At 33.4% G+C, this 21,912-nt stretch overlaps 1 protein-coding gene across 1 annotated transcript in view; it reads right to left on the reverse strand.

Annotated features, from left to right (window-relative positions):
* Positions 1-21,912, reverse strand: part of LOC145284542 (casein kinase II subunit alpha) — a 128,018-nt gene that overhangs the window by 78,121 nt on the left and 27,985 nt on the right. Inside the window, exon 2 of the mRNA XM_080133446.1 lies at positions 1,119-1,230. Within this exon, the coding sequence (XP_079989572.1) occupies positions 1,119-1,230 (112 nt within the window). The remainder of the gene's footprint in view (positions 1-1,118; positions 1,231-21,912) is intronic.

Consider the following 21,912-nt stretch of genomic DNA (forward strand, 5'->3'; position numbering starts at 1 on the left):
CTTAATGAGTGCAGAGATACATAAAATCTAACAGCATAATCAACAAGAGCACATTTTTTACATAAGAGTACATAAGAATAAGTTTCTTAAGAATAGCTTAAAAAAATAAATCGAAAAATGAGTGAATTTCTGGAAATGGTGAGGTCTGCGTTTTATTTCACTTTTCAAAAAAAAATTAAATGTCCAACAAAAGATAAATTTTGACAGTTTAAATTCTCATAACTTTTCAATCACTAATGATATTTGCATAATTCAAATTGTTTTTGAGCTTCTTTACACAACAGCTCTATTAATCCAACTTGATAAAATAGCATAAAATACTGTTAAGAGAAAATATCATAACTTTAATATTGTAGCACAATGATTGGTACCACTGACTTTAAAGATAATCAGGACTCAATTGTTATTGAATAACCCCCACCTTGTTCCCCTTTAAGGGTTTTGTCCCCCCCCATCTTTTTTTAGATGAAGAGATTTTCAGTTTATTCATGTTATAAAAGGTGAAAAGTGGTTTCTTTATTCAGCAAAAAAAAAAAAAATGTTCCTCTCATGTCTAAGAGGAAAACAATAATATAGTGCACACAATTGTGCCTATTCAGCAAAACTATTTAAATCCTTTTCATGTATCATAAAACTAAAAACAGGTTTTTTTAAAGCAAGATATATTTGTAACGGTTTCTCCAGGCTGAGGTGTTAGCAAAGTAACATTTTACCGCATAGACACTTTGATCCTAGACAAGTGCTCATCCACAACTAAATTATCTCATTTTGAGGAAGGAGAATAAGGGGGGGGGGGGTCTTTGGTACAAGTCTTATGCAAGTACTTGAGGAATGCTTCAGGTTTATTCAGAGACTTTGTTTTTTTTTTTTCTTAGAACGTATCACTACTACAATCTCACACGACCTGGCCATTAAAAGAAATTAAAACAATAGACTGAGAAAGCTTTTTTTTTGCACGTAAACAGAACTCTAAGAAGAATCACCCCCACCTCTTCTCCCGGTCAAACATTCCTTCACAATAAGTGTTGAAGCTTTCTTTCACAGCAATATTTTTGGTATACAAGTAGAACAATTTAGTAGAGGAAAGCTAAAAATGTTGCCAACAAAATGAACCATACCTTTAATACTTTTATAACACATTTTTCATTGTTTGTTATGTTGATTGCTTCAAAAACTTCGCTGTATTTTCCTCTTCCAAGTTTACGTACAATCTGGTAATCATCTTGAAGCCTAAAAATAAAAATTAAGTTATTTCACTTTTTAAACACATCAAGAAGACCTAAAATATTAAGAGAAATATAGTGTGAATAATGTAATCTATAATATAAATCTCACCTGTTTGTATGTATATATGACTTTCGACAGGCGACAGATTTTCACAATATCGGTATCATTTTGAAGCTTGACCCTTCAGACGACAAATATCGAAAAATTGGCTAAAAACATTAATTCCTTCAACTGGGCACTTTACAGGAAGGGGGTTGCTTTTTTCACCGATATTTTTGAAAATCATCCCTTCTTTTCGATTGACTAGCCTTAATTTAAACCTTTGCCACTTCCAGTTTGGCGATAGATGCAATGGCAAAGATGTCACTTTTTTTTTCACATTCTTTTCCTCCTTCGCGGTACAGGTTTGACCCTGCCTGCCTACTACCACTTTTTTTTTTTTTTTGCTCAGCACACCTCCAAACACCCAGGCTAGTTCAATTAACCATATAAACTAATCTAACACTATGCAATCATGATAAAATGTGAATATAAAAACTATGAAAACAATAGACAATCCAAATTATCAAACATCTTAAAAATTCCGAAACATAAGAGATTTGACATTCTTTAATCAAAGTAATTCCGAATTTTTTTTTTTTTTTTTTTAAAATAAAGTCCTAAACTATAGTTTCCATGGCAGGTGCTCGATTGAGCTTCACTAAGACCCCCCCCCCCCCCAAAAAAAATCAGCATTCACTTGGCTAACTACAACCATTATCAGCAATTTCCCTTACTCTCTATCTTTGTCTAAAACTAAACATAAAATTTCACGAGCAAAACATTTTTCCCACAACTGCTAGTCTGTGGAACACAAAATGGCAGAGCTGCTTCCAGCTGATTACAGCAGTTATCAGCAAATTCATCGGAAACAAGTTCTTGTTGAACCGTTCTCTTGATTTCTACCCAATTTGCACCATCATCTTGTCTCGCCCGACACTCATTAACTATTAGCCTTGAAGGACCTCATCAATGACTATAGTACATAAAAATAAATATACCATGATTAAATAACTTAGATTAACACATCACTCAAAATGTCTCCAGTATAATTGATAAACAACTCTAAAAGGCAAAATTTGATTTTATTCATCAACAGTATATTCTTAGGAAACTGATTCAAACACAATTCAATCCTTTTGTACAACTGTCTTAATCTCAAAATATGTCTCAGTTTTCAATATAACTTCATTGGAGCTAAATCTCTTTTCCTGGAGCATTCTTTTGAGGTCTGAAAACAGTCACTGGAGGTCAGATCTAAAGCACAAGGTGGGTATGGCAGTAATTCAAAGTTCAATCCATAAAATTGCTAAGCATTAAAAAAAAAAAAGTGATAATGATTAACTGGTTAAGTCATGCTTGAATATTAATTTGAATAAAATCAGTAAGAATTATCCAAATGCACTATTCATGCTATCTAACATTCACATAATTGAAAATCATTTTATATGAATGCATATTATAACTGAAAAGATGTATAGAAACATTTCATTCAGAGTAGCACATATAGATTCTAAGAATTAAAATAGTCATGACAGGTTTCAAACTTTAATGAGACGGTGGAAATCTGAGCAATAACAAGGTTAAATTTTCCACTTACCTTCAAACAGGTTTTCAAATGTTTATTCTAACAAATACAATTGGGTTCTACAAAATTGGCTATGCCAAATTCATGTTTAATCTCATCAATTTCAATGATTTTTGAAGAAATTTTGTTCATGCATCTTTAGATTTTTCTAACATTCTTTTGCTTAAGGTAGAATATATGGGGAAAGTGATCTAGAAGGGTTTCAGCTTAATAACCTGCACACAAGCTATTTCAAGTCACCATGACAAACAAGGATTAACACATCCTTGACAATAAAATAAAATATGTATTATATATGTTTGAAGCCAAAACAACGCATTACAAAATAAACAGACATTTATTGTTTGAAATTTATAAATATATTTATTTTGAAGCAAAGCTTCATCTTCAGTATGTATTTTTTTTCTTTTGCCATGTTGGAGCAGAGAATCAGCAAGTAGAAGTCTGTTAAGAAGTAGTTAACATGAATCCCGCCTGACCAACGCACCGTTCCAAGATTTAAAAAAACTACCGTAAAAACAACAAACAGACTTTTACTTGCTGATTATCTGCTCCAACAACCACATGGCAAAAAACATACTGAAGATGAAGCTTTGTTTTGAAATATATTTATGAATTTCAATATAAATTTAAAAAATAAATGTCTTGTTTTGGCTTCAAACGTATATAATACATATTTTATTTTATTCAAACTCAACCAACGCTTTTAAGGAACAAAAATCTTCATTTTTTTTTTTTTTTTTTTTTTTAATACAAATAGGAGTCGCAACTTATCAAGGTCTGGTAATCACTCGAGGATAAGGGTTAATGGGTCTACATTAGTCAATGGGATTATAGCGTAGTAATCGTAAGTAATGGAAATTTTGTAAATTGGATTACTTTGGGGGACGGTTCATCAAGAACTTGTTTACGTTGGATTTAAACAATCAAATTGTAGTCAGATGGAAAGCAGGCAAACGGAAGAGAGTTCCATAGGTGTGCAGATCTAAGAAAGAAGTTTTGTTCATAGAATCTACGTTTAGGTTTAGATAAAGAGTGGAGAAAATTATTGATAGTGGTTTTGGCTAGACGAGTGTTTTTGTGAAAGTTTGGCAAGGTGGACCATAAATTGAAACTCGAATGAGCACTTGCCATGAAAATAATAAAGCAGAGGCGGGCTCGCAACGTCTGTGGGAAAGAGGTTGCAGGGAAGAGAAAAGCCCCCCCCCCCTATACACACACACTAAGCTACAAAGTCTATTAAGGCACGCAAACTCAACCATATCCTGCTCAACTGACATTCTTAGATCATCCTACAGTTTGAAACATTAATTTATCTGGGAGTGGGGGAAGAAAAAAAAAACTATTCACAAATGCAAAAGCTTTTAACTTATTACAATCTTTTTCACATTTTAATAATGAAAAATATTTATATTATTTATGTTTTATATATATTTTTATTTACAACAAAATTATGGTTCACCAAGTGAATGATATTGCTAAGTAATCATTCAATAAATTACCAGTATTAATGATTTCTAATCACTTGTTTCTATTTTTATTATTTAAAAAAAACTATTGTTTTGGTTGAGAATCTAATACAAATCAATCTCGATCTCAAAAATTCTGAAATAGTTTGCATTTTAATATAATTTTGTGCATAAATTTAAAAAGAAAACAAAAATATTCAATTCATTTTATTATCTACTTAACTTATTTATATCACTAAAATACATTTTACAATCAAATAACAGCGTTGCCCATTCTAAGATGTTTTATAAGATTAACATAAGCATTGAAATAATTACAGAACTATTACTACTACTTGGAAATTTTTAGTAATTGCTCTAAGTTTCTGCTTAATAGCTTTTGGACATTTTTACCAATATGAAAAAAAAAAAAAAAAAAAAAACTTGTGTTGCTTTAAATTTATACTTCCGTAACAATTTATTCAAAGCAAAACAATGATATAAACAAATAGTCCTTATTAATGCTCAAGTCATGCAACTAGTTTTGTGGAAGCATATATGACTAAGTAAACCTTGTAAAATTAAAGACTCCTTTTGCAAATATACAGAAGTCTTTGCAGATAACCGAGTGACAATTGAATCTGGACTTTGTATATTCCTCACTAAAATAGAAGAAACCATTTTTTTTTTTTAAACAACCAAAAGCAAATTGTACAAGGTTTTTCTTTAGAGTGTTTGGTGTATACTAACGACTAACTAACCAACAAAACAATAACGCAACAATAACACGTAAATTAACTATGGAGAGTCCCTATTTACTTGCTTTACACAAAGTAAGACTTAAACATAGGGTTAGTTCTTTAATGCAGAGAAATCCAGCTCTAAAAGGGAGCACTCTGGATTAAGACAAAAATTAAAATTACCTCAGTCTAGAAGGATTTCTCTATGATTGAGCGAGACGAAAATATATGGAGCACAATACCAAAACACATTACACTTTGATCTTAGCTAAAAACCCAAAGGACTGTATGTCGTACAAACTATGGACAGTCGTTTTAATTTTAAAACCTTTAATTAGCATTGAGACCATAAAATAAAAACTTTTGAACAAGACCAATTTTTTTCTAATAACTTTGCTATAATGTTTGCTGACACCTCTATTCCCTATACTGGAGAGGGAGGGGGGGCACCATCATTTATTAAGTAAACAAATGTTTTCATATCCTTGATGAAAAAAAAAAAAAAAAAATAGTACTCCGAATAACTAAAATACAAATTATCAATCCTCATCTAAACAATTCCACAATATAATTTTTAAATTTAAAAAAAAAAAAAAAAAGGTTGCAGATAAGATACAAGCCTAAATGTGAATAAATTGGCTTCAGATTCACAGTAAACAGGAATGGCAAAACTATCAGTTTACCTCCTGATCCAATGCAAAATTTGCAAGACTTAAAAAGCCATCAAAGTCTGGCAAAAAAATGTCTAGGAGCAACGGTAAATGTCCAGCAATGTACAGATGCCAGTTCTAATAAAACAAAAAAGGTGCAAAAACAGGAATAACACCACAGTTCACAAAAGTCTACGAATGTCACTTTTACTAACATGTGCAGCATGTGACTGAGATGATAGATCACTTACTGGCTGAACCTGTATGATGTTAAATGAGAAACAAGCAATGAAGTCAGTAGATTACGGAAGACTACTTAAAGAATATTCCAGATGTATTTTTTTTTTTTTTTCAATATGATTTTTTTAGTGAAATGGTTAGATTAATTTTGCTTCTCATTTTATAATGAAAAAAAATACTTAAAGTATTCATCTAAAAACAAAATTTAAAACAAAAGTAATTATCATCAGTAGATTGATTTTTTAAATACTTTGAGGTAACTATGGAAAATTGTCCAACATCCTCCACCAACATATATATATATAGTCACCGACATACAGTCCTGTTTCGTTGTATCACAACTCATCAGTGCCGCTAGACTAGCACCTCTCCCAAGACAAGGATCGAACCTAGAACTGTCGTGTTGACAGTCGGCAGCTCTACCTCTCGACCACGGAAGCGATGCCCGCAAATAACTAGTCAGAATGTCTATTTAAACAAACATCCGTCCGCTACTTACAGTGCTCAAACTGCCTGTTTGCAAACAAACCGTGAGCTTCGCATATGTATATATATTAGTGGCCTGGCAAGGCCACAGGGGAGAAAATGTTGGAAAATATAAATTCTTTTTTACCAATTGTCAAAAGATTTAACCATAAAATAGTATTATAATCTTAAAGCCTGTAAATTTTCATGTTTGGTCCCATAGAACCAAAGATATGAGCATTTCAATATTCAATTTGGCTACCAGTATGTATGTATGCATGTATATAATAGTCAGAGAGAGATTCCTTCAGTCTTAAACTGTAGACACCCACTGTAAGAGTGGCTGCATGTGAAATTTTTGTGGCAAGACTTGTGTAATCTCCAATCACACCTTTCCTGGGCCTGCATTGTTGTAAACTAGTGGCAAATGGAGGTTCAGGATGACTGGAAACAATGCTGCTTTTATATAAATACACCATCTTTTTATATATATATATATATATATATATATATATATATATATATATATATATACCATCTTTTTTTTGTGTGGGGGGGGGGGATTTATAAGTTCCAAATCTCAGTGACTAACAAATGAAGGCCCGTTGGAAAGCTAATGGCCTGAATTGTGTAGCGGGCTATGACATTTGCCCTTAAGGTTGCACATTAAGATCATTCAGAGCCTATTTTCAGCACTTCTTTTTTTTTTTTATTTACAGTCATAAAAAATTTTAATCATAGTCATTTGTTTTCCTAGTTTTGCATAGGAATTACAAAATACCTGATATTTCCCCAAAACATCTGGCCTTGATAGAGGGGAGACTAGAACTGGCTGTCGTTTCAAATGATCCGAAATACCAGTAAGGGGAGACTTGATTTCAAATATTTCACATGTTACATCTCCCCTCTTTGGTTTTCATACATAAAGTAAATTTCACAATATATAAGGCTTATTTGATACTGGAGATATTCATAATCGTACCCTATTTCCAAAAGAGGGGAGATATAACATGTGAGAAATATTTGGAATCAAGTCTCCCCCTGCTGTTATTTCAGATCATCTGAAACCATAGCATCAAATTTTAGTCTCTCCTCAATCAAGGCCAGAGGTTTTGGGGAAATATATATTTCTCATGAATTTGTACGTGGCTATGCATTTTTACAAAGTCTCAAAAATTTCACACACACAACAAAATATGCTCAAATATATTTTAATTTATACAAATTTCATATTATAGAGAGAATTCTATCTATTATATTGTCCTCAATATATACAGTCCTGGTCAAAATCATAAGACCACTTAAGAAAGTAAACGTTTACGCATATTATCAAATTTTTAATCAAACAAATGGTTGAAACCATTGCCAAAAGGGAAAATATGATGGGGGAAAAAAAAAAAAAAAAAAAAAAAAAAAAAAAAAAAAAAAATGAAATTTGCTTCATTCGAAACCTTAACCCTGATCTAATAATTATTTTTTAAAAAACAAACGGGTTGTATTACTGTTCACATAAATTTGAAAAAGTTGTCAAAAAACAAATATATAACAAATAAATGTTATCAAAGGTAAGATAAGTTACTTTTCAACCTAACTGGTATTTTTTTTTTTTAATTTATTTAATGTAAAATGTTTATTCAGCTCAAAAAACATCCAGTGTTTACCGATGCGTTGGGAAATTCAAAATCGCGACAAACTCTCTGCTAAACACGGTAAGTTTGGGAAAATGAGTTAAAAATAAACTATACCACATACTGTTAAAAACCCACCGAATATATGTCAGTGTATGTCACGGTAACATATTGCGCTAGTTTCTAAGAGTATTTTGTATATTTTTTATTTTTAACTCATTTTCCCAAACGTACCGTGTTCAGCAGAGAGTTCGGCGCCATTTTGAATTTTCCAACACATCGGTAAACACTATGTTTGTTAAACTGGATGAACATGTTACATTAAATAAAAACATTAAAAAATTATCCAGTTGGGTAGAAAAGTAACTTATCTTGCCTTTGATAACATGTTATATATTTGTTTTTTGACGTTTTTGAATCTATGTGTACAGTAAAACAAACCCAACAAACATTTTCATCTGGTCAAAATGATAAGACCACTGATAATTTATCTAACAAAAGGCAATTATAAATTACTAAAAAGGGTTTCAGTATTTAGTATAGCCTCCATTATTACGAATTACTTCAAAAAGTCTCTTCGGCATGCTTGTGACTAAGTTTTTTTATCAGTTGCGAAGGAATTTTATCCCATGTACTGAAAACCGAATCAGAAAGTTCCTTTATCGAATCATACTGGGTTCCATCTTTGAACACTTTTTTTGCCATCCACCCCCAAAGATTTTCAATGGGATTGAGGTCCAGAGAACATGCTGGATGATCTAACAATTCTATATTATTTGAAGAAAAGTATTCTCGTGCTTGTCGAGAAGTGTGTATTGCAGCTTGTCTTGCTGGAAAATTCAATTTCTTCAACACAGACATGGATCTTTAGTCCTGATAGAAGCATTTTCAAGCATCGAAATGTACTTCAATGATGTTTGCCGGCCTTTCACTACTTGCAACTTTAGGGTCCCAGCTGACGAGAAAGCACCCCAGATCATTAAAGACCCTCCTCTACTATGCCGAGTTGAAAAAGTCTCTTTGAGCAAATTTTTATCATGTCAATAGTATTGAAATCCATCTGGACCATCTAGATTAAACTTTTTCTCATCGGAGAAAATTACATTTTCCCCACTTCTCTTCATCCCAAGTCTGGTATTTGGCAGCATATTTAGGTCGGTTAGTTTTGTGCTGTTCAAGAAGACATGGTTTCTACAGTCGCTTTAAATGATTGAAACCCTTCATTTTCAGATGCCTTCTGATGGTTTTAGGGCTACATTCTGCTGCTGTTTAGCTTTTCAATCGACTTGAGCTCATACTGGAGTTTTTTTTAAAACTTCTGATACGGCGATCCAGTGATGGGGTTAATTTTTTTAGTCGACCGGGACTCTCTGTGCCCATATTGATCTGGATTTCTTAAAAAATTTGTGATGACCGTTTTGCTACGATTCACTTATGGGAGAGTCCACCCCTATTAAGCTCAAAGATCCTTTCTCTCTCAAACTGATAATGGTTTCCCTTTTGCCATTTATAATTTAGTAAGATGTTTTTTATCCACTAACAAGTTGCTTTTAGTAACATAGAAAGCTTTTCGTATTCATTTTTTTTAAAACTAACCGATTTTATTAAAGTGGTCTTATCATTTTGACCAGGTGAAAATATTTGTTTTTTAAAAAATAATTATTAGATCAGGGTTAAGGTTTCGAATGAAGTAGATTTCATTTTTTTCCATCATATTTTCCCTTTTGGTAATGGTTTCAACCATTTGTTTGATTAAAAATTCGATATTATGCGTAAATGCTTACTTTCTTAAGTGGTCTTATGATTTTGACCAGGACTGTATAAGTGTATTAGAAAGCTATAGCAATGTAGGTTACTCGTGTGAGAAACCCACATAACCTTCTAATACACTTATATTTTATTTACCAGCAATGCTTCAAGCAAACTACCTTTCCATTTTATATATATCAAATTGACAAGCAAGTTCTTGCAGTTTTTAACTTTTAAATTCAGATGAATATATCTTGGCTCAAACAAAAATTTATTGATCAAAATAACCACCTTCAGAATCAACACACTTTTGCCAATGCAAAACAAGTGTATTTATGCCAGTAATATGAAAATCTTGTGTTCTGATGGTGCCGAAGGCGTTTTTGATATCGCTTAGGTTTTTGAGGCATTTCTCATGCAGAAAGTTGTTGAGATGCTTGATAAAGTGATAGTAGGTGAGAGGTCTGGAGAGTATGGCGGATGAGGTAGAGCTTCGTAGCCTAATTCGTTCAACTTCCGCATAGTTGGTTTAGCAACGTGCAGTTAGGCATTAATTATCATGGAGGAGAATTGGCCCTTTTCTATTCACTGATGCTAAGTGTTATTATTGTCGAAGTTTCTAATGTATTACATTCATTTGTTGACAGTACTTCATCACCGTAATGGTTTCACTTGCATTCAAAATTTGTAATGAGAAGACTGGTCGCAGACTACCAAAGAGTCAGCATAACCTTCTTTTGGTACAACTTTGGCTTTGGAAAGCGTCATAGAGCTTCATCAGCGTCTGAACTGTGCATCGCAATTTGTCGTAAAGAACCTACTTTTCATCGCAACTCACAACCCTGTTGAAAAACAGGTTTTTGTGCAAAAAAGGGAAAAGGACACTTCCTAACGGAGGTTTCTTTTGGTTGTTCAATTTGTGAGGCACCCATTTATCAAATATTTTTGTCTTTCCAATCTCTCAAGTGATTGGAAATTGTTGTATACATTGCATCTAATTAAGAAGCAAGTTCTTGAATAGTTGTGCATGGATTGGCTTCGACTAAGGCTCTTAATTGATCTTTGTCAACATCTGATGGTCGACCTCTATGTTCATCATTTTCAAGACTCGTCGCTGCCACAAAATTTCTTAAACTACCATTATGCTGTGTGTTCAGTAGTGACTCCTGAGCCAAAGGCTTTGTTGATATCGCAAGCTATTTTTGCAGTTTTTCGACCTAGCTTGAATTGAAATAAGAAAATTGTGTGAATTTGTTTTTTTTCCCCCCATCTTGTATTTAACATTATGAAAAGACAATTGCTTTAAAACAATTATAATTCAAACAATTAGATAAAGCGAAAAACATTCTAAAATAATATATAAAGTAAAGGTATTATAATGAAAACTTATCTGAAAACACATCCTTTGAAATCAAAATTAAAAATTCTATAAGAACTTTCTTCTCAACCTAATTATATATATATATATATATATATATATATATATATATATGATTTCAAAAGTTAAGACTGATGCCATCAGCTGAAATTGAAATCAAAACATTCAGTGCTCCAGCCTTAGTTGTTATTGAGTATTTTAACCATTGTCATTACTGTCCGAGCGATAACCATGTGGATTAAAAAAAAAAAAAAAAGGCTAAAAGTGTATATGTATGCATGCTCAGAAGTGAGTCGATTTACTCCTGCCAAGGTCAACTGTTTTTTTTTTTTTTTTTTTTTTTCAAAAACCTATTTTTATGGGCTAAAAACCTAAATCGAAAATGTTCTCAAGGTCCAAATATTCAGAGAGGAGTTTGGTAGACATTTTGTGCACAAATACTGATATGGTCACAACATGTCTATGTGCTAGAAATGTTTTCATTTTAAATTCTATGCATAAAAAGAATTAAGCATAATAGTTAAATGAATCATCTTAGGAATTGTTTCAAAAGAATATACAAATTAGTTAATCTTCATGAAATTGTTTGCATATCCATGACTAAGTATATTAATTTTGTTTTAATTTTATAGAAAAAAGTAGGTTTTTAATATCAATGTAAAAAAAAAAAAAAAAAAAAAAAAAAAAAACTTTATAGGTATATATTTATTTCTCTTAGTCTTTTCCACATTTTCTCTGGAAGTATAGCAATCTGGCTAAGATTTTTGTATTGACTTTGTTATAAAGTGCAGTGAATCTATTATGGTATCCATTTGATGCAGTTAGGAACTAATAGGGATTAGTATTTAAAAAAAAAAAAAATGAGCACAAAATTTAACCATATTCAACCATCAATTTGGCATAAAGCATTTATTCTTAGTCAATGGACTATAACTTTTGCCAGTTATAATGGGCAAAAAATTTAGAATATATATATATATATATATATATATATATATATATATTCCCAAAACCTCTGGCTTTGATTGAGGGGAAACTAAAACTTGCTTTGGTTTCAAATGATCTGAAATAACAGTAAGGGGAAACTTGACACCAAATATTTCTTGTGTTATATTCCCCTTCTTTTGGAAAGGGAGGTACAATTATTAATACATCAGTATCAAGTAATCTTTATACACTGTGAAATTTATTTTATGCATTGTGGGCCCAGAGCGCCGATGTGGAAATAGAGATAACGAGAAGTCCTCAGGTAGTGGTTGAGGGCATTTTTGTTTAAGCAAAACGATGAGTTAAATACAGAAAAATTAAAATATTTCAAAAATGTCAAATTGGGGTGGGGATGGGTTTCCAAAAACCTAAATTCGGGATTTTGCTCCCCAAAAGTGCAAATTAGATATTCGGCCATACATTAGTGAAAAATGATCTAGGGCTTGTAAATCTAATAATGTGAATGTGGAAATAGCATATATATTACAACATATCAAGTAAGATATCTCCAACAAGAGAAACATAAAATTTCTTTGCTAGGTTGAAAAGCCTAGCATGATATCTGATAGTGTGATCATTTGCACCACATTCAGTGCAATACTTATTAGGATGCTATTGATTGAACTGCTTCACCACACCAGGATCAGAACATTCAAGCAGTCTACACATATCAGTTAACTGTTCAATTGGTGATGCTTTTATTAAAAGGAACTGCAAATAATTATGGATGCTTTCCAAATATTCCTCTGACAAGTTCCCTAATCTGCAGCTATCATTCATAACCATAAACTCGAGTAAATGTTGATTTATTCCATGAAGAGTATGATTCAGCTTCACACATTTAAAATGATCACACATATTCCTAATTGTACTTTGGCAAAGAATTTTCATCTTACCAAGGTTAGCTTGGCTCAAGGAAGAGAAAACATTAAAGATTGTTGTCAACTGCCAATACAAAATCAAAAAATTATCCAGGTTTCACACGATTCATTATTGTATGCAATCAATAATTTCAGAGAAAAAAAAAAAAAAAAAAAAAAAAAAAACTTCCTTAATGTCCATTAGTTGATGTCCCCCCCCCCCTTTTCCACCAGCAGTATTCCATATATCCATATAGAATTCACAAAGAAACTGGTTTCTATCAAGGACTAGATCTCTGGAGGCATGAATTGGGTCATCTAATGGCCCTGACTTCTCATTCCATTGTTGGTAGTCTATGTGGCAAAGATACATAACTTTGAGGAACCATGTACTGGCATTGATGTAGGCATGGATTATGGTGATACTTTTCTAGTCGGATACAGAAATTGGTTTTATTGTAACAGCTTGTCTGGTCATAAAGTCACCACACCATCAACTAGACTTTCCCACAACTTTTAGAGTATCCTCAGCACATCTGTTGATTGGGAATCGATCAGAAATAAATTCAGGATTTGTTCAGTTTGCAGGGATAATTTGTTGATTTTCTATCACAAAGAATACAATCTGCACCATCTAGTTCCGACATGTAATTCTTAAACTTTAAATCTTTCATGGAGTCACAAATTATTTTTACATCATATACCTTATTACCTACTTGTGGGCACAGACACTCAGCTTCCAACTCTCCACAACCCCTATCAGTTGTGGGGATAACGGCATTGAGACGGTCTTTCTCTGCCTTTCTTTCATTGAGGACCAAGGTCACTAAAACGCTTTCTTTTCTTTGTTATCACATCTTCACTCCTAACGACAACAATAACAGCATCAAACAACTTTACTTTTGTAGCAGCAAATTCGAGCACAGCTGAATTGCCTTCTTGTGCCGACTTAAAACGATTGAATTGCATTCATGATGATTTGAAGAATTCCAACCAATCAGCAGAATCTTGGATAACATGTAATTCTTTTCCATACTGATACAAACATCAAAATTAGGGAATTTGGTTAGTGGAAATTGCAACCTGTAATCATCGATTACTTGGAAAATTTGTTTTTGTGTAAGGGCACTTTAATTTCTTCCATCTTATGTAAATATATATCTGAAATATAAATATTGATGCTATAAAATAATTACTGCAACAAAAACCATTGTGAATAAAGTTTAAATAATATAAAGGAAAGTTTAAACAAAAGAAAACCAAGGAAATACCAAACGAACACAGGAAACTTCTCAATGGACAATTCTTAATTTTTAGAAAATGAGTATGTATGCTACAGTTTATGAACAAATGAACTAACAAGATAGCGTGCATTCAACATACATTTGCAACTAATGTTTTCCATTTGAAGACACATACGTGCGAAAAGAATTGGAGAAATCTTAATATTTCCAAATTTTTCTTGTAACCATGAAATATTTCAGGGTAAATTATTCTGCAAACGGCTAAACCATAGCCCATCAACTAAGGATTTTTTTTTTTAACATGGTAGTCACCACTTATCAAAACCCGGAAGCCACTCTGGGATAAGGGTATTGCGTTATTGCATGTACAGTAATCAATGGGATAATATCGTAGTAATCGTTAGTAATGGAGATAAAGCGTCTTAAGGGGGCGGTTTATCAGGAATTTATTTATGTTGGACTTGAAGACATCCAAGTTGTAGTCAGGTGAGAAACAGGCAAATGGAAGAAAGTTCCACAGGAATGCACTTCTAAGAAAGCTTTGTTCATGGAATCTACCTTTTGATTTAGGCAGAGATAAAGAATGTGGGAAATTATTGACAGTGGTTTCAGCTAGACGCGTGTTTTTCGTGAAAGATTGGCGAGGGGGGACCAAAGATTGGAGCTCAGACAAGCACTTTCCATGGAAGTAATGATAAAACAAAGACAGGCTCACAACATCACTCCTGTGGGAGAGAGGTTGCTGGGAAGAGAAAAAGGCATCCCCTATTAAGCCACAAAGTCTATTTTGTACTCTTTCAAGGCAAGATAGGCTGTTTTTAGCAGCTCCTGCCCAGATGTGGCAGCAGTACTCCATCTTTGGATGTACTTGGCTTTTATATAGATAGAGAATTGCATCAGCAGTGAGATATCTTCTGGAGCGGTAGAAGGATCCTACCATTTTCCCAGCGACCTTGGCAACAGACTTGATGTACATGTTCCATTTCAGATCAGGAGTAAAGGTCAATCCCAGAAGCTTGTCAAAACATGGAGCCTTCCCAAGACAAGAGCTATCCATTTCAATTGATGCTAGATGGGGATCAATCAGAGCGTCGATGATGTAAAGATAGGAGCTTGGTTTTAGAAGCATTAAAAGTAACCAGCCACCTCTTCCCCCACTGTACCACGCGCTCAAGATCAGAGGAGAGAGAATTAGAGAGAACTTTGTCATTTACAGCCTTTGATGTGTTGCCATAGATGGTCGTGTCATCAGCAGAGATGTCAACGAATGATTTAAGTATGTGTTTTGGGAGATCATTGATGTAGATCAGGAAGCGAGTTGAGCCTAGGATGAACCCCTGAGGGACTCCAGCATTAATACTGTGGGCCTCCGATTTCTGCCAATCAACCACTACTCTGAGCCTATCAGAGAGAAAAGATTTAATAATTGAGAAAACATTTCCAGTTATACCGTAGCTGGAAATCTTGTGAAGTAGGCCTTTATGCCATATCTTATCGAAGGGCTTTGATATGTCAAGAGATTCACTAATTTTATGAGATAACAGTTAGCACATCTGTAGATCTAGCAGAACGGAAACCATATTGCATGTTACTAAGAAGGTTATTTCTGCTGAGGTAGTTGACTACTTCATTTAATATAAATTCCAGCAGCTTACTCATGACACACAGGAGACTTATTGGTCTGTACCGAGAGAGAGATGACTTATCACCTGAATTCGTAAATACAGGGCATACTGATGAGGTTTTCCAGGGTGTTGGGAAGCACTTCTGAAGGCAATGCTTAAACAGTTTTGTAAGTATGGGGCAAGTTCTGGTTGAAGCTTTTTCAACACTATAATTGGAATGCCGTCAGGGCCAGTTGCTTTACTGGAATCAAGGTTCTTGATTAGCTTGGCGACCTCCCGCACAAATATTTGTATGTTGCATAGCGTGTTGTCGGTTATAGGAGGAAATACAGGGAGTTGATGGCCTTCGTCGCATAGGGTAGAATTAGGTGCAAAGTTTTTGGCAAATAGTTTGACCTTGTTGCTGACGAGATGACCTCAGGTCCATTGATGATGGTTAGGATAGAACGCACGCTTCTGTTCAGAATCCTGTTTGCTATTTGCCAAAACTGGTGGAAACCAAGCTGCTGCTTAGCTACTTTGGATTTGATGGACTGAGCATATAGCTCTCCTGCATTTTTTATTACTCCTTTACAGTGGTTGCTGGCAGTCTTGAAAGCAGCTTTAGTCTCAGTACATCTATTACGTTGATAGCTATGGAAAAAGTGATTTCTGTGCGCGATGGCAGCAGCACATTCTTGGGAGAACCATGGCTGGTGTTAGGTTTTTGCTGGAATTTTTTGGATGGTATGAATCGGTCTATGCCTACAATTAACCAGTCAGGTGTGATACTATAGAGGACACATCCTTTTTAAACATGGAATGCAGAGGTAGATCAGATATAAATGTACAGAAGCTATCCCAGTCAGCCATATAGTATCGATATACAGTACAGCGGAGAGGTACGTCTGAAGAATTATTACATTTCATTTTTATCTTAACTGATACGACAGAGTGGTTGGAAGATCTCAGAGAAGATAGAACAGAACATGAACATAGCTCAGGGGAAGTTGTGAGAAAAGGTCCAGAAGGCTTGCATACTGACCGTTAGTATTGGGCACACAGGTTGATTCGTGAACAATCTGAGCGAGGTCATAGGCAATGGTGAAATCATGACAGAACCTCCCCTCATCATCTGTCTTGTTTGCGTGGGTCAGCCATTCCACACTGTGGACATTGAAATCACCACAAATGTGAATGTTAGCCAAAGGATGAGCAGACAGGATGTAAATTTTCTCAGATATACTCTTAAAGAGAGTGACTCCGCTGTTGTGGGGGGTGATAGAGGACAAATACGCAGTGGTGTAAGCAAGTGTAACCCGGAAACACATATAAGGTAAATTAAATGTAAGCACATATTCCATTCCCATGGCGATCTTGGGGGGGGGGGGGGTCAGATTTAGATGTTAAGTTGGAGTATCCTTTAATTATGAACTTGTCTAGGGAAGTGGTCGACCCTATGCCAGTTTCGCTTAAGAAAAATATGTCCAGTTTCGTATCCTGTAATTGGGTTTCAACCTTTGGAAGGGTGAAACATAGACCCCTGATGTTGGAGAAGGATACATGGTAGTAGGGGTCTACGTTGGAGGATGGGGTTCTAGGTTTATTCAGGGTTTTTTTTCTGGAGATATTTCATGTTGAGGTTTTGGGATTTGTGGAACAGGTCGACAGACTTGGTTAGAATTCGTAAATACAGGGCATACTGATGAGGTTTTCCAGGGTGTTGGGAAGCACTTCTGAAGGCAATGCTTAAACAGTTTTGTAAGTATGGGGCAAGTTCTGGTTGAAGCTTTTTCAACACTATAATTGGAATGCCGTCAGGGCCAGTTGCTTTACTGGAATCAAGGTTCTTGATTAGCTTGGCGACCTCCCGCACAAATATTTGTATGTTGCATAGCGTGTTGTCGGTTATAGGAGGAAATACGGGGAGTTGATGGCCTTCGTCGCATAGGGTAGAATTAGGTGCAAAGTTTTTGGCAGGAAAGAGAGGGAATTACTTTCCCTCTCTTTCCTGCTCTAACCAAGTCTGTCGACCTGTTCCACAAATCCCAAAACCTCAAAAAAAAAAAAAAAAAAAAAAAAAAAAAAAAAAAAGACAGGAATCCCCCCCCCCCGAAAAAGTATATACTTTAATATGTGAGGGGGGGAGGGGGGTAGTCTGCTCTTTTTTTTTTTTTTTTTTTTTTTTTTTTTTAAGGAGTGGTACTTATTTTGTAATTGTGGCCTGGTAGACAAACCCTACCTTAAAAAGCTTGTTTTCTTTAGGTTTTAAGATGTGCTGAAAACGAATATCACATTCAAATTTTCCACAAATAAGTATTTTTCCAAGTATTAAGCAATGTAATTCTTTGTTATAAATGGTGACTATTGCTGTATGCGTGAGCACGTGCATATGTTTATTTAATACCTAGAAAAATACTTATTTGCAAAAAATTTAAATGCGATATCCGTTTTCAGCACATTCAAAAACCTGTAAAGTTTTAAGGTAGGTTTTGTGGTCTACCAGACCATGACAAACATCACCCCTAAAAAAAAAAAAAAAAAAAAGAAAAAAAAAAGACAGATGTCCTAAAAAAAGGTGACCATAAAGTAGGTGTTCATTTTACGTTAAATTAATACAGAAAAGTGATCCCTCACTTTTTGAAACACTTATTTTATATCTTGGAAACTACTCTTTTCCTGGACTTTTAAATGTTATTTTCGTTTTCAGTACCCTTAAAAGGATTTTTTGAGGATGGAAAGATACTGTACTTTTACCAAAACATTTTATGGCTGTAAAACGTGCCAAACAATAGGTTCTGAATGATCCCCTTAATGTGCAACCTTAAGGCAAATGCCACACAGTCCACTACACAATTCAGGTCATTAGTTGTTGAGATTTTGAACTTATAAAATTGTCAAAAAAAAAAAAAAAAAAAAAAAAAAAAGTGGTGTATACACACACACACTTGTAACTAAATTGAATATTGAAATGGTCATATCTTTGGTTCTATGAGACAAAACTACATGAAAATTTGCAGGCTTTTTAATTATAATACTATTCTATGGTTAAAATTTTATGACAATTGGTAAAAAAGACATTTTCATACCAATAAAATATGCACAAATTTGTCTCCATTTGTATATATATAGTGTCCTAGTAGGTCAGCTTTATTTTGCTGCTTTGGGATGAATTTTGCTTAGGGTTTTTATTTTGCTTGGTTGTTTCCCCAGTGGCCTTGCCAGGCCACTAATATAGTTTTTCATTTAAAAATTGAAAGAGCATGTGTGTGCATTTAAAGTTGATAATTTTTTTTGTTTTGCCATTCTGTATCATGTATCAAATTGAATTCTTTAGATTTTGTTTATTTTTAATAAAAATGTTAAATTCACAATAGTTTTATATGCAGTAGAACCGCGGGATACAATGGTCCTAGGATATGGTTTTTTCAGGTTACAATGTGGAATACAATGTTTTTCCAGCCCCTGGTTACGGTATTTGCCCCCAACTTATGGTGTTATTTATGTTATTTAATTATATACATGTGTATTATATACTGTACTGTATTTTGTTATGAATTTTTAAATATGTACTGTATAAAATTTTGCTTAGACTCCCACTATACTGCAATTTCACCTTACGATCCCAACCCCAGGACGGATTAATGCTGTATCCCGGGGTTCTACTCTATATATTACCAGATCTACTGGATATTGCCAGATGTTAATTTCCACGGATTAAATTTTATATATTTGAGAAAGAGGGGAAGAAAAAAAAATTAAATCTATTAAATATTCTAATTTGAAATACTTAAGTTCATTTTCATACAAAAATATCAAGAGTTAAAATAATTGTTCCCTGGGTGAGGTTTGAACCCACAAAATATGTTTATATATGGCATGTTAACGGATTAACTCACAGAGTTAAGTTATGAAATGGTGATACTATTTAATACATAAAACACCCCCCCCCCGCCACTCTTTTTAGAATCAAATATCAGTCAACGACAAAGAGAAATAAAGGAAAAAGAAGAAATCAAGATTTCCTTTGTCACTTTCACCAGTGAATAATGAAAAAATTCAAAATTAGAACCTGAAGATTTGGGTAAAAGTATTAGAACTTCTGAAGATAAAAATTCTATTATCCTTCATGATTAATAAAAAAATATAATATCGATCAGGATTAAATAAAAAATAACTGAAATCAATTGAAAATAGACATTTTTTTAACCAAGGTTGCAGAGTCAAAAGGTATGCAGCCCAACTCCAATGTTTAGAATACCAAATTTCTTATTCTAACTTTAAAGTTTTTCAATATTCATATGTAATCTCAGAATATTAAAAAAATCTGAGCATTCATACCTGACAAATGCAGTCCCAAACCTCTTACTCCACAACTCAACTATTGGCCATAAATCTATACTCCTATAAATTTGGGATTTTTGTGTATTGATATTCATATTAAAAAACCCTTTTTGCTATTTATTGTTATATGAGTTGTGGAATTGCATTCATCTGCAATTTATGTATGTGTATATATATTTGTTTAAAAAATTTTGCCTACCAAACTGTCAGTTTTTGACTTAAAGAAATGAAACTTAATATATAAGGTATTTGAACCCTTGCAAAACTTTACTCTGTGGTGGCGTGCAAGTCTTTTTCTTTTTTAACTTTTTACATCATTACTATATACTGGGTCCAATATAATATAATAAATCTGAAATCTGCATTAATCAAAATATATTTAAGTGTATTTTACAACCAGGCAATGTGGGGCGGCTTGCTAGTTACTGATAAATTATACTACAGTAGAAGCATGAATGAAAATTTTGGAAATCCACTTAGAAACCAAATAACACTCTGCAGGATTTTTTTTATTATTATTCAAATTTTTGGCTCCATGAGCCTTCCTATGGTTACCAAAGATCACTGATTTCTTCAGATCTTGTTGAAGAACTTAGTTTTTTAATGTCCGATAGCCGTACTGAGATGCACTGGTATGCATGCACAAATATCGAGATCAATTGGATTGGAAAAAAATCAGTGATCTACAGTAACGCTTTAAGATCTCAACATTGAAAAAAATTTTTAAAATTGTATCACCCTGAGGAAGACTCATGGAGTTGAAAATTTGGAATTAAAAATAAATCAGTTATTTGAAAAAAAAATAAATAAAAAATTTCTGCATCGTGTTTTCCATTTTCTTACAAACTTTTAATCTTTTTTGTATTATGTAACTTGTAAGAAAAAAAGTTATTAATCATAAATGTAAAGCGAACAAATTAATTTATAAGTAAATTAAAATTTGAGTCAGACCGGGGCTTTCTTTAAGAATTACCATTAAAGAAATTTAGGTAAAATACAGAGTCAAATTGTTGCAAGTTTCTCACTTGAATTGATAAAAGATAAAAATTCATATTTTATTTTAAACTTTTTAACTAATTGTAAACTTGATAAAAAGGGGTTAGTAATGGATAAAATTGCTATGCAAATATAAAATTTAAATTTCAAATGTGAAAAAGGATTATAGCAAATTTAAAATATGATCCATTAACTGTTCTTTGTCATTTTCAATAAACTTTGGATAAATGTAGTTGTTGAAAAATGTTGTAACCAGATTCACTTTGGTCAGATTAAGCCGGCTTCTTTCCTGTCCTGCATTATATCCCAAACCACGGCAGCTCATGCATGGTAGTATTGAGAAAAGTCACCAGAGATGACTAAATAATCTCAATTACACCATTGAAAACCAACCATCTGTGAAGTTGAGAGCAGCCAAGTCATTCTTGATGGTTGTTATCCAGAGCCTGAGCAAGCTACAATATGTTTGCACCACCCAGGCAAAGAGATGGCAATGATTAGATTGCAAATATTATTGCAGAGGAGCTGCATGTCCAAACTATAGAAAACGTTGGTGCATAAGGACGAACAAGAGACATTTTATATGGAGGTGTTGTTTAACAGCAATTGAGACACAGTAAACTTGCCGGCAATATGAAACATGGCAGATGCAATCATCAACTTCCATCAACTAATCACTCAGCTTTGATTTTATTATCAAGACTAATATTCAATTAACTTATATT

Source organism: Euprymna scolopes, chromosome 9 (assembly GCF_053919585.1).
Source record: "Euprymna scolopes isolate OS-2025 chromosome 9, ASM5391958v1, whole genome shotgun sequence".
NCBI lineage: Eukaryota > Metazoa > Mollusca > Cephalopoda > Sepiida > Sepiolidae > Euprymna > Euprymna scolopes.